The sequence below is a fragment of the Heterocephalus glaber genome, unplaced genomic scaffold (genome assembly GCF_053883595.1).
Source record: "Heterocephalus glaber isolate CG9 unplaced genomic scaffold, H.glaber_assembly_v1.0 deba00001593, whole genome shotgun sequence".
Taxonomy (NCBI): Eukaryota; Metazoa; Chordata; class Mammalia; order Rodentia; family Bathyergidae; genus Heterocephalus; species Heterocephalus glaber.
This window is the reverse complement of record NW_028258368.1, coordinates 13478024-13490928: the sequence shown is the minus strand read 5'-3', so window position 1 is coordinate 13490928 and position 12905 is coordinate 13478024. Positions and strand designations below refer to the sequence as shown.

At 35.2% G+C, this 12905-nt stretch overlaps 1 protein-coding gene across 9 annotated transcripts in view; it reads left to right on the top strand.

Annotated features, from left to right (window-relative positions):
• Qki (QKI, KH domain containing RNA binding) overlaps nt 1-12905 on the top strand; it is a 148107-nt gene that overhangs the window by 95976 nt on the left and 39226 nt on the right. For all 9 annotated transcript variants that reach the window (XM_087193527.1, XM_087193528.1, XM_087193525.1 and 6 more), the window contains exon 4: nt 5363-5506. In XM_087193527.1, the coding sequence (XP_087049653.1) occupies nt 5363-5506 (144 nt within the window). The remainder of the gene's footprint in view (nt 1-5362; nt 5507-12905) is intronic.

Sequence of the window (12905 nt, the reverse complement as noted above, 5' to 3'; positions counted from 1 at the left end):
ATGAAAAATTAGGAGGTAGACACACCTGGCAGTGGTTAAGGTGGTAGATGTTTTCTTGAAGGAAAAGTATTGAGACTAGTCCTTTTGTTTTTAACTTGGAAAGTATTTGGCATAAAACAAAAGTTTACTATGAATCAGCAAACTGTTATTGTTCTGCTTAATTCAGTAAGCCTTTGTTGAGTGCTACCATACTCTTCTTAGATGATTTCAATAAGCAAAATGTAAAGTTATCATAATGTTGGTGTATTATTAGGAAATAACTTGTTTTGAAAACATGATTATTGTTTGGTTCAAGTTTAAAAGTTGTTTTTTGAGGTCAACCTTTATGGCTGGAGTCAGTGATTAATCAGATTATATGAAATGTATTTTATGTCTAGTTTCAGCTAACATTTCTCTAACTTCACATTACATGAATAACAAGATAGCTGTATAAGCTTACTTGGATATATATGTATATATTTTTTTTCCATAGTAACAGTGTTGTTGGAATCTATTTGCTTCAATCTGGAGTACTTTTGAATACCTTTCCAGGAAGTTTTGGCATATGAACTTTCACATTAGGAGCACAGTGGGAACAGAAGTCTGGTACTCATTTGTCTGACTACAAATGCATAATTAAAAGAGTCTGTCAGCAGGGGTCAGGACAATCAGTGTGCTCTGATGCTTCATGTAACAAAATTATTTTGTTGTTAAAACATACTGTAATTAGAGCATAATTTTAAACTCCATAGGCAGTGACTCATCAAGTTTTTTTTATTAAAATTCAATCCAAAACAAATGTAGTTTCTTACCTGTTGAGAATTTTTTTATTTTATATTTTTATGTCACTGTGTACAGCAACTTCTGAAATGAAGTGGATGATCTTTTACTGAAAATTAATGGTTTTTTTGGACAACAGTGTTGCTGAGCTCTGATGTAATAATATTGGAGATATGCATGTGTATTGACATCACATTTTAGGGTTTTTTTGGTACCAGAGATCGAACTCGGGACCTTGTGCTTGCGAGGCAGGCGGCGGAACTACTGAGCTAAATCCCCAGCCCACACATTTTAGTTTTAATAACCTCATCATTTAGAAACTTTACTGAGGACAGTGTGTGCTGTTAAATGATTATAGGTTTATTCTTTTCATATTCTGTATTTGTATCCTAGAAGTTTGATAGATTATTCACTCATTTAGGGAAAAAGCATTTTTATAGATGCAGGAGATCTTTTTTACCAGGTGCTATTATTCCTGTGACTTGCTGAGGAATTCTTTCATGGGGAAAGAGCTTAGCTTACAATTGGGAGATCTGCCCATATGGAGAAAAAAAAAAGCAAATCTCTGGAATCTTTTTTTTTTTTCTGTATCCAAAGTTCCTTAAATTTCTGTAAAGAGAAGACTTAGAATTCCACATAAAGAAATTAAAATAGTAAAATAAAGTTTGAAAGATTAACTCTTTGTTCTGTTTCTTCTGATATTTCACTAATTTATTTTAGTGCGATTTAGGATTCTCATGCAGGTGATTTCTTTGGCTAGGACTGCAGCTGTAAATGCTTTGTCTGCATTCCTGTGACTTGGACAAGGCATGTCTGCCTCAGCCTCCTTGGTAACATGTTGATAAGGGTAATAGTCCCAGAGTCATGGAGTTTAGTTAGGATTGAATGAGCTTATGTATTTACATTGCTTAGCATCACAGTTGACAAAGCAGTAGTGTTTCATAAAAGCTTAGTTGCCATTATGAGTATCATTTTCATTTTTAAATTTATCACCTGAGAAAGAGTTATTTGAAATTTATTTCTTTACTATATGGTTATCAAGAATACAGACCATAATAAACTATCATTAGTAATTGTGCCTGCCTGCTATTTGATCAGGTGTGAATGGCATTATAAAATTCCTTAATATGCTATTAAACCTTAATTTACTATATAAATAAAGCTATTTCATTTCTATTTTTTTGAATCTTCTCATCATTTTTGCCTGCCTTAAAGATTTGAATTTGCTATTTATACATATAATTATTTTTCTTTAGTCTTTACTGTCATTTTGCTCTGTTACATTGAGAAATAATTACTTTTAAAGTTACAAAAGAGACTTAAAGTACATGATCTCATCAGTTTCACCTTCTTGGGAAGCATTTGCTTTTTTATTTTAAAACTAAGTAAAAATGTTTATTTTGAAACATAACAGTGTAACTTTGTTTTGCTTTGCTTTTAATTTGCTGAATTGAGAGTCCACATTGGCCAGGGTATTTTATTTTAATTTTGTTTGTGGGGTTTTGTTTTGTTTTGTTTTGTTTTGTTTTGTTTTGTTTTGTTTTGTTTTGTTTTGTTTGAGACAGGGTCTCTTGCTCTGTAGTTCAGGCTGGCCTCAAACTTGGCAACAATCCTCTTCCCTCAGCTTCCCCTGTCGGGATCACACGCATGCATCACCATGCCTGGCATCGGCCACAGTGTTTTACAAGTCAAAAACTTATTCACTTAAGCTGCCAGTTCATTTGTAAGTCATTTGGCTTTTCTCTTCCCCATGTATATAAGTTTCTGTGACAAGACAATTTCAGTTTTCAAGCTTTTCTGAAATATTTTGGATTATAAATGTTTCTTTATTATCCTTGTGTTAATATCTGTATTGTATATCTCCCCTACACACACACACACACAATGACAATCACAATCACAGTCACACATGCATGCAAACTTCTAATGTTTTTGTTTACTAATTATAACATCAGTGTTCTAGGTTGGCTTTGTTGATTTTTCATTTTGTTTGAATTTGCATGCTTCTTTGCATGCCTGTTAATTTGATTGGATACCAGATAGTGTGACTTTTATCTGATTGGGTGCATATTTTTATATTCCTGTAAGGGACTCCAAGCATGCACTGATCAGTGTTCATTGAAGAAGTTGGGTGGGCCTTCTGGAGCTCTCCAGTCCTTTGTCCAGGACTTATCACAGTGAACCCCAGCTGCTTCAGTTTCCATGAACTCTTAACTTGGTCTCCATTCCAGGAGACAATGGGACCCAAATTCTCAAATGATTAAGCTGAGCAGTCAGCCACAGATTCACATTTTTTTCTGGTCTCTTTGCCAGCATTGCCCTTAGTTGCCTGACTTCCAGTGGCTTGACACTGCTGTTTCATATGTTTTGGTTGTTTCAGGTGGGACAGTGACTCTGGTTCCTGTTACTTGATCTTGACTGGATTTAGACAAATAGGGATGCTGTTAAATCCCACCAGATAATACAAGTAACTTTCATAGGTCTACCAAAGGGAGGGGGGAAAGATGAATACAAATACAAATTTTATTAGGGGAAATATCAACATTCTTCAATATAAAAATTAAAATCTGGATTTAAACGTTAATTTTTTTAGCTATAAAGTATTTGTGTACATTTTATATTGTTTGCCATGTAGACAACCCCAGCATTCCCAGTTTCTTGGTTGACTGATTCTAGTTTCTCATTTAGTTTTTCATGGTGCCTCCTAAGCAAAAAGAAGTTTCTACTAGCTCTAGTTATTAAATATTTACTTCCCAAGTATTTTAATTAGTATTTATAATACAGTCCCCTAAATTGAGAAAAAATTAAGAGAACCTCATTATTAATAGCATCTGTATTTTCTTGGATTTGGTTCACATTTTCAAGGTGGACATTGCTTCTTTTCTTGTTACATGTTTGAAGTTCAAGCTGCCCTGGAACTTCACAGCAATCCTCCCGCCTCAACCTCCTAAGTGCTGGGATTACAGGTGTGAGCTACCGTACCCAGCTTCCACATTGAGTTTTGCATTGGCTATTTTCGCAATCACCAAAAATCTAGCTATATGAAGATGTATCATTATCAGAAGGATTGTACTATGACCTAATAGTGAAATACACATACTTGGAGTTGTTTACATGTTAGCTAAGCACTGATTGATACTGTTTTCCGTAAATTTTTAAATACTCTCTGGGACCCTGTGAGCGCACTATGCTATCTGAATTCATTCTTTAAAAACTCAAGGGTGGTCTAATCCCTCCAATATATAAATGTATTTTTCTACTAGTGATAATATCTGAAAACAAAGTAAGAATATATATTTTAGTGTTAAACTTTTGTCTTCATTGGCTAAGCTAAGTCATACCAGTTGTAGTAGAAAGCTATTTTATTACACCAGTTTTATTTTTTAATTGTAATTTCACAATTTAGTAAAATAGTGACCTTTAAGATAAATGTCCAGCAGCAACAGGTACTATTTATTGTTTATCTGTGTTACTTTGTGCTGAGCCACATGCATCTTTGTTATTTATAAATATTTTTATATTTTAAATTATAAATTATAAATAAATATATATATATGTTATCTCTAAAACCTAAAGGAAGAGTCAGCTCTGAAATTAAGAAATTGTGCTGGGCATGTACAGGCTCATGCCTGTAATCCCAACATTTGGGAGGCTGAGGCCAAAGGATCACTATGAGTTCAAGGGCAGTCTGGAAGAGCAAATCCCTATATCTTCAAAGAAAAAAACCCCTGAAATTATTATGACTTAGGTGAAGGAGCAGTGTGGCCACCTCTCCTTCTATAGTTTAACAAGGCTTTCAGTATGAGGATGTTCCTTACTAGATGATTAGACACCATCAAGGAAATGGATTATAGTTCTCTATATAACTAGTATTCATGATGATATAAGGAAAATGTGATCTTACAGTTCATTTTTAAGGTATGATCTCATGGAAATACAGTTGGAACTAATCTTACATTTATTTTTCTTGTGATTATGGTGAAATGTTTCCTAATTAATACTTGAAGTATGTAAAACAAACAGCACTTCCTTTACACAGTAATGTCTATTTGCAAAAACGCTTTCTAATGTTAACTGCAACCAGTGTTATTAAAAACCACTGTAATGAAATGGAACTGTCACTGAATTTGAAAATGAAAACTTTGATTCAGCTTCTAAATTGACAGCTTATTTGCTGTGTGATGTTGATAAGTGGCTTGTTTAATTTTGATGACTATCTTCTCACCCATAAGTAAAACACAGAAATAGCATGCTTCTCAAAGAGCTTTCATATTTTAAGGAATGTACCATAGGTAAGTTTCATAACATAGTACATAGAAACACTACAGGAGTTGTGATTGTCTTACAGTTATAGTCTTAGCATTTGGCTTCGTGCCTGGTACATAGTACATACTCAACAAATATGTATTAAATTAGCTGTCATTTGACCCAGTAGTCCACACTCAGACCTTGTTTTTGGCCTAGAAAAACGTCCAAAAGGTGTGTGATGTCATCATAACAAAATAATGCAAAAAAGGCTGAAATAATTGACAGCAGGTGAATATTATGAAAGATATATTCTCTTTAAAAATATTTTTAATAGTATACTTTGCAAATATTTTAGGAGGAGCAAAATAGAGGCAAGCCCAATTGGGAGCATCTAAATGAAGATTTACATGTACTAATCACTGTGGAAGATGCTCAGAACAGAGCAGAGATCAAACTGAAGCGAGCAGTTGAAGAAGTGAAGAAATTACTGGTACCTGCAGTAAGTAATAATTTCTAAATCTTACATATAGGCCTCATCTTTTTAGTTTAATTTTAAATTATTGTAAGATTTTTTAAAAATAAAGAGCAAGTTTCTGTTAAAGGTTTTATTTAACCACAAAGTATAAAAAATAACTTATGACTCATTAAATGCAGTAGAATAGACAAACAGATATTGCACAGATTCTTAACTGCGGAAGTCTATTTTTATGATAGTAGTATAGGAGGAGGATCAAATCCAATTAGCCTACTTCTCAAAAATAATATTCAACTTGAATCATTGTATTTTAATGGGAGAATATAGATACATCATCAGTAGGGTGATGGAAGTATGTATGTATGAATGTATGTATTTATTTTTGTATTTAAGGAATATTCAGAAATCTACACAACTAAGGCTTCTGCTTGGTGAGTTGAGTAGTAGAAGCACATTATTTGAATTGCTTTTGAGTGTAAGATACTCTGCTAGTGTATCATCTTCCAAAGACATAATATTATCTCCAAGATAATAAAAATTACTGAGCTTTGTAGTTTGTGTTCTCATCCTCCACTCCCTTTTATTCTCTTTGGATTCTGTTCCTTTTTGTTATATAACTCTTTAGTAAGTTTAATTGAACTATCACCAGAGTGTTATCTTTTTTCAATGGGAAATGAAAAATTAGTGATTTTTCTGTTATTAAAATACTTTTTCATATGTTAATGAAAATATATGGAAATGTGGATTCTAACTTGCTGTTGAAAAAACTAGAGGTACTGCTAGTATTGTGACCAATAAAAATGTGTTGTCATTTACATAAATGAGTATGGCATCTGCTGTTTTTTACTTTCCATTATAGTCTATTCTTTATTTTCCTGACAGTCTGTTTTATAAATCTTAATTAATTTGATAAAACTGATTCCTTGGGAGAAAAGAATTTCATGTAAAAGCAGGCAGGGTAGTGTAAAAGTGAAGTCTGTTTGTACAATCTTAAATCATGTAATCTTCCTCCTTTTTCTTAATAAATTCTTGAAAAAGCTTTATTGAAGATAGAATTTTTGTAAACATATTAGGCTATTAGTTCCATGACCAGAAAAAGATTTTTTAACAGTAGACTTATATTACTAAATATAATAAAACCTTGGTTTGTAAGCATAATTTGTTCCAATGACATGCTTATAATCCAAAGTACTTGTATATCAAAGCAAATTTTTCCCATAAGAAATAATGGGAACTTTGGTGATTCATTCCAAACCCCAAAATATGCGTATAAAATAAAATACTGTAATACAATACAAAATAATAAAATACAAAATACAAAGATAAATAACCTGCACTTAACCTTGGAAAAATCTTCGTGGGTGGTATGAGGGATTTAAGAGAGAAGAGGGTTATTGTGTAGGATCACTTTCACTATCACTAATAGAATCACTGCTATTGGCTCAATGGAATCATTCTTTTCACGCAACTTTAACAAGGAACCTATCCAGTGCTTTCACCTCCTTTTGAGGATTTCGTGGAAATGACATTGCGTTGTTAAACAGATTCATTGGTCACAGTGCTGCAGCCTTTTTTGAGTGGTAGTTTTCTACAAAATTTCACAATTTACCACATTTACACGTTTCCCTGATCTCTTTTGAAGTGAGGGGTTCTACTTTTTCTCTTCTTCCTCTGCAGGAGAGATCTCCATAACCTCTTGCTGCTGGGAGACAACTGCCCACAATCTAGGGGTGGGGGTGGGTTGGGCATTGGCTCAGTTGTGATCATGTGACTTTTGGTGTCATATACTAATATTGCAAGATATCGTTCATTCATCAAGTTAAAATTTATTAGAAATCCTTGCTTGTGTGGTGGTACACTCCCAGAACAAATTACTCACAGTCCAAAGTTTTACTGTATATCCAAAAATGTGCAACTCATGTTATACTAAATATTCATGTTATTATTGATATTTAAAAAATGAAAGTTACTCGTATGCAAAAGCTAAAAACAAGTGAGCTAGGCCTGGAAGTGCAGGCCTGTAATCCCAGCACTCAGAGGCTAAGGCAGAAAGATCGCAAGTTTGAGTCCAGCCTAGACAGTTTAGGGACTAAGCAAGATCTTGTCTCAAAAAGAACAAAAGGCTTGGAGATGCAGCTTAGTGGAAAGGCCCTGGGATCAGTCTCCAGTTAAAAAAAAAAAAATTGATCTCATAGATGTAGAAAGTGAAATAAGGTCTACCAGAGTGCTGGGAAAGAGAAGGTGAAAGGAGGGGATGATATACAAAGAGACTGATGAACAAATACAAAATTATAGTTAGGTTGGAGGAGTGACTATAGTTAACAGCTATTTATTGTGTATTTGAAAATAGCTAGAAGACAGGACTTCAAGTGTTTCTTTGTTTTATAAGGTTGCTATAATCTTATAAATTCCCCTGTGTTTCTGAAAGCATGCAGTTTTTTCACTGTACCATATAGCCGACATTCTTTCTCTTCTCTTAAGATTTGGGCAGTACCAGTGTCTTCTTGTCTCCTTCCTTTTGTACCTGGGTGATTGGCCTTGAGGTGTTTTATGAGTTCTCTTATTTTTATGAACAAAAGCTCCTGCCTCGCCTCTAGTTATTTTGTTTCTTAAAACTTGATTAATGGTTAAATGAAAATGTATATATATTGCTATGTAGATAAAAAGAAAAATTATAAATGCTTCCAAAAGAAGTCAGGAGGTTCTGTTATGTTGTAATAGTTTTTGCTTCGAATAGTGTCTAAAATGGTGGAAAGAAATGAATTAAGTTTCAAAAGATAAGGGAAGAAGGTACAATAATGTTCTATTATAGAGTGTGTTTAGAGAGTCACAATTCAGCTTTCTTGATTATATGAATGTGAGAAATCTTATGAAGTGCATGTTGTAACCAAATTAATGCTTTTCATGTTAGTCAAAAGAGTTTGAATTTTTTTTCTATGAAAGTTTGATCTTTCTGGAGAAGATGCAGAATAGAGTTGTAGTCTTAGAGGGTTTTTACTGGCAATTAATTAGTTTAGAGAGTAGGTCAAGTTATGAGGTAAGAGAATGGTTGTGTTGAGTGGAAAAAAAATGGAAGAGAGCTGCAGAACTTTGCAGTTTGTCATCTGATTAGATGTGGAAACCAAAAGGGGGAAAATTTGTGATGAATTGGGATTTCAAGCCTGAGGTATGAAGGGAAAAAAGATAGTACCACTAACAGAAACAGAGAATCAAGGTGAAAACAGTATGTTTATGAGGAAAGATCAACACCACTGATTCCCAACTTTTGGGTGGGCTTTTGTAAACCTACTGAAAACTGTATCTTTTCTATCCACAGTAACAGACAAATCTACAGAGTTTGCATTAATTTCAAAGCATTCATAAACCCGTAAGGATCCATATCTGTAAGTTCTTGGATCAAAGAAATTACTTAGTACAGATTGAAGACTCCTGCTCTAGGGGACTCCTCTTCCCCAATTTAAAAAAAAAAGTGGTGCTTTCAGTTGAGGATTGTGTATTGAGAAGGTTGTGAATCATTTCCTGGAAATTAAGAATAACTATATTTCACCTTTTATATAATTAATATGATAGAAACTTTATGCTTACTTAAAAATTCTTCACCTCTAGTAGGCATACAGAATATTACCCTTTTCCATTTCTTTACAGTTCCTGATAGCTGCATGCAAAATAGTGTTATTTCCAGACTGGAGTATTTAGTAAGCAGTGCATGGCCCTCCAGTTTTCTTTTCTGTACCTTTGCGTAAAGAAACTTATTCCAGCCAGTAAAGCAACAAAATAGTGGAGACTCAACCAGCCTGGGCTCCTGAGTAACAGTGCAGAGCACAGTCATTCTCTCTCAGCACATGAGATATATAGTGTGAGGATGAAATACATTTGTTAGATTAAACCATTGTGATTGGAGATTGTTTGTTCCCAGTGTAATGTAACCACTGTGGAAATCAGTATGACATTTCCTCAAAATCTAAAATAAAAAATTTCTTTTGAACCAGCTATTTACCTTTGTATATTTTCCTGAGTTATCATATTACAGTAGCACATGCATACTCATGGTTTATAGTGGCACAATTCATAATAGCTAGATCTTTAAAGTGACCTGTATGTCCATCAACAGATGAAGGGACAAAGAAAATGTGATATATGATACACATGTACACACACACGCGTGCGTGCACACAATGGAGTACTACATGGTCATAAAGAAGGATGAATGAGTCATTTGTAGGAGAATGGATGTACCTTGAATCCATAATGCTAAGTGAAATAAATCAGACAGAGAAGCTTAAATATCATGTGGTTTCTCTTATATGAGGAACCCAAAATATAAGTAATTTCAAGAGCAAAATAAAAGATAAATAGACAGTGAAATAGACCTTTTGCAAAGCAGAAGGGGATCTATAAAGATGGAGGCAGGGGCCAGGGATTTAGCTCAGTGGTTTCACCGCCTGGTGCGCAAGCGCAAGGACCCAAGTTCAATCCCTGGTACCAAAAAGAAAAAAAAAAAAAAGATGGAGGCAGGGGATGGGAAAGGGAAATAGAAAGAATTAAGATGTGATATATACATGTACCAACTCTCCAAGATGGATCTATTCATTGTATATTGCAGACATGTACTAATACATAAAAAGAGTTGTCCAACAAAAAAGGAAGGAGAAAACTGTCTGGAAGTTGTAATTTTGTTAATATCTTTCTACCTATTTTACATTGCTTAATTATCTAGGGTGTATTGTCAGTACCACTTTAAACCTTTAGGTTTTCTGAATCATTAGAATGTCTTAGGGCCGGGATTTAGCTCAGTGGTGCTGTGCCTGCCTGGCAAGCACAGATTCCCGAGTTTGATCCCTGGTACCAGAAAAAAAATAAAAAATAAATAAATAAATAGAATGTCCTAGACTTGAGATTAAATAATTTTCACCCTGTTTCTTAAGTAATCTTAATTATAATGGAATACATTCTTACCTAGAAAAGTTAAAGTTTTGAGTTAAGGGCTGACAACTTTAGAAGAATTACTATTGTAAGTGTTGGTGGCCTAGGTAAATCACTTTAAATTTAATATTTTTCTCCATATATTATAATGTAGTTTATGGATATAAATATCTGATGAGTCAAAATCTGTCATTGGAATTGATACTGGATGTGGTAGCTGCCCAATTCTATGAAATGCATGATTTGGGCCTATTAAACAGGTTTTTTTGTGTTACTGAATCACAAAGTCATGTTTATTTTTCTCCTTTCCTTTCCCTCCAACCTCCTCCTCCTTCCCCTCCCCTGTTCCTTTTTCTTTTCTGTCTTTGGTCAGAATGCTTAGTTTGTGAGTTTTTATTTTGAGTTCTCTACTAGTAGATCCAGTAATATCTTGAAGTCAATTTTTTGTTGGTGGTGTCAGAAATTTGTCATAGGCTGATGGTTGTATTCATCAGTCTGATACCAGCTATCTTACTTTGATGTAAGGATTTCATATGAGAATACCATGGTGACCCAGCTGGTTTGGTCTACCTTTCCTACCCACAGCTTATGACCATAGCTATAGTCTATTTGTTCCACTGATCATAGCACACAGCACAGTGCACTATTAGTATCCTCTTATTTTTCTGTTTACCCGGTTGGATCTAATCTCTTATGTGGCTTTTATTTCTAGTACCTGACATGGTGGCCAAAACAGCAGTATCACAACAAATATTTGAACAGTGAATCCATGATTACATTTTGTGAGGAAGTTGTTTGCTGTTACTATACTAAATACTTGAGGTAATCAACTTAAAAACGTATATTTTGTCTTGTAGTCCTTGATCAGGTGAGGTTGCTGCTTTTGGATTTCAAACAGTAATGCCTCAAATGGGGAACACCTAACAGAAAAATCACTCATCTCATGCCCAGAAATCAAAATAGAGAAAGGGAAGGGGGTGGGGGTCCTGCTCTCTCCTTGAGAGCATATCCCCAATGATCTAAAGACCTCCCACTCACCCTTACCTCTTAAAGGATACCCCACCTCCCAAAAGCACCAGTCTAGAACCTAACCTCTGACACTTGGGCCTTTGGAGAACATTTAAATCCAGGCTGTAGCATTTCGCCCCCTTTTGCAAAGAGTCAAGTTTATCTCATGATGCAGAATGTATCCATTCTGTCTCCAGGCGTTTTCAAAGTCTTAACTATTTCAGCCTTGCCCAAAACTCCAAGTCCAAAGTACCATCCAAGATTCAAGGCAAATTCATCATGTGAGTGTCTATAAAATTAAAACAGAAGTTCATACCTTCAGTACAAAAATAGTAGGACAGGCACAGGTGTGACATACATTCCCATTCCAAAAGGGAGAAGTAGGGGACTAGAAAAAAGGGATCAGGTCAAAGCAAGGTTGAAAACGAACATTAAATGATAATACTCTGTGTACAGCATATTGGGCACACCGGTGGGATATAAGCTCCCTAGGGCTTGGTTATCTCCCTCACATAAAGCTTTGCAATTTGCAACCCACATGACTATTCTCTGTGCTAGCATTGCGTGTACCTACCCTTAGCAGGTATTCCATATTGGTGGCACTTATGTCTTCCTGGAGTCTCCATTGCAGCTTTGGCTGCATCCTCACAGCTGAACATTCACTTCCTGTTAGGGCTGCTTACTAGAACTCTGGTCCTGCAACACACAGTTACTCCACAGCTTCCCAGGCTTTCCTTTGAAATCTTTTTGGAAACCTCCATGACCCCAGATCTCTTTCATTCTGTATGCCTACAAAATGAGTTGCAGAGATTCATGTAGACTGTGCCATTCAGGAACTGTACCAGGGCCCACGTGACCCATGCTTCAGTGGCCTCTGAGTGCCAGCTCTGCTGAAGGGAAATTAAAGTCTTTGAAACAGATTTACATTTCTGCATCTTTTTGTCTGTGTGGTGGGTGGGATGGTCTTGCAGATTCTTGAGATGTCCTTTAGGCGTATTTCCTGTTTTCCCAGTGCAAAGCACTTAGCTGCGTTTTTTTTTTTCTTTCCTGAACTCATAACTGCACCCTCCATGGAAGAGAATTTACCTGTCCACCTTTTCTTGCCAAGGTGCAAATTTTTAAAATATTTCTGCTGTGCTCCATTTTGCTTGCGATGTACACTATAAGTTTCCTCAAAAGCAGCAGTAACATTCATGCTGCAGCTTATATGATTTGCTACCCTGAAGTTTCCTTCACCAGATAAACTAATCCAGGAATGACAAACTTATGGCATATATGCTGCAGTCGGCTGTTTGTTATCATCGAAAACTCTAAAAGGTTTGCCATCACTGATCTGTGACCTTTAATTTCAGTCTTTCACAGGACTCAGGGCATGGACAAAATACAACAGCCCCTACCCCCACCCCCCATATAATACAGGTATCCTGGTTTCCAATAGAATCCCCATTTCTGTCTGAACCTTCATCATCATCACCTTTACTGTCCACATTTC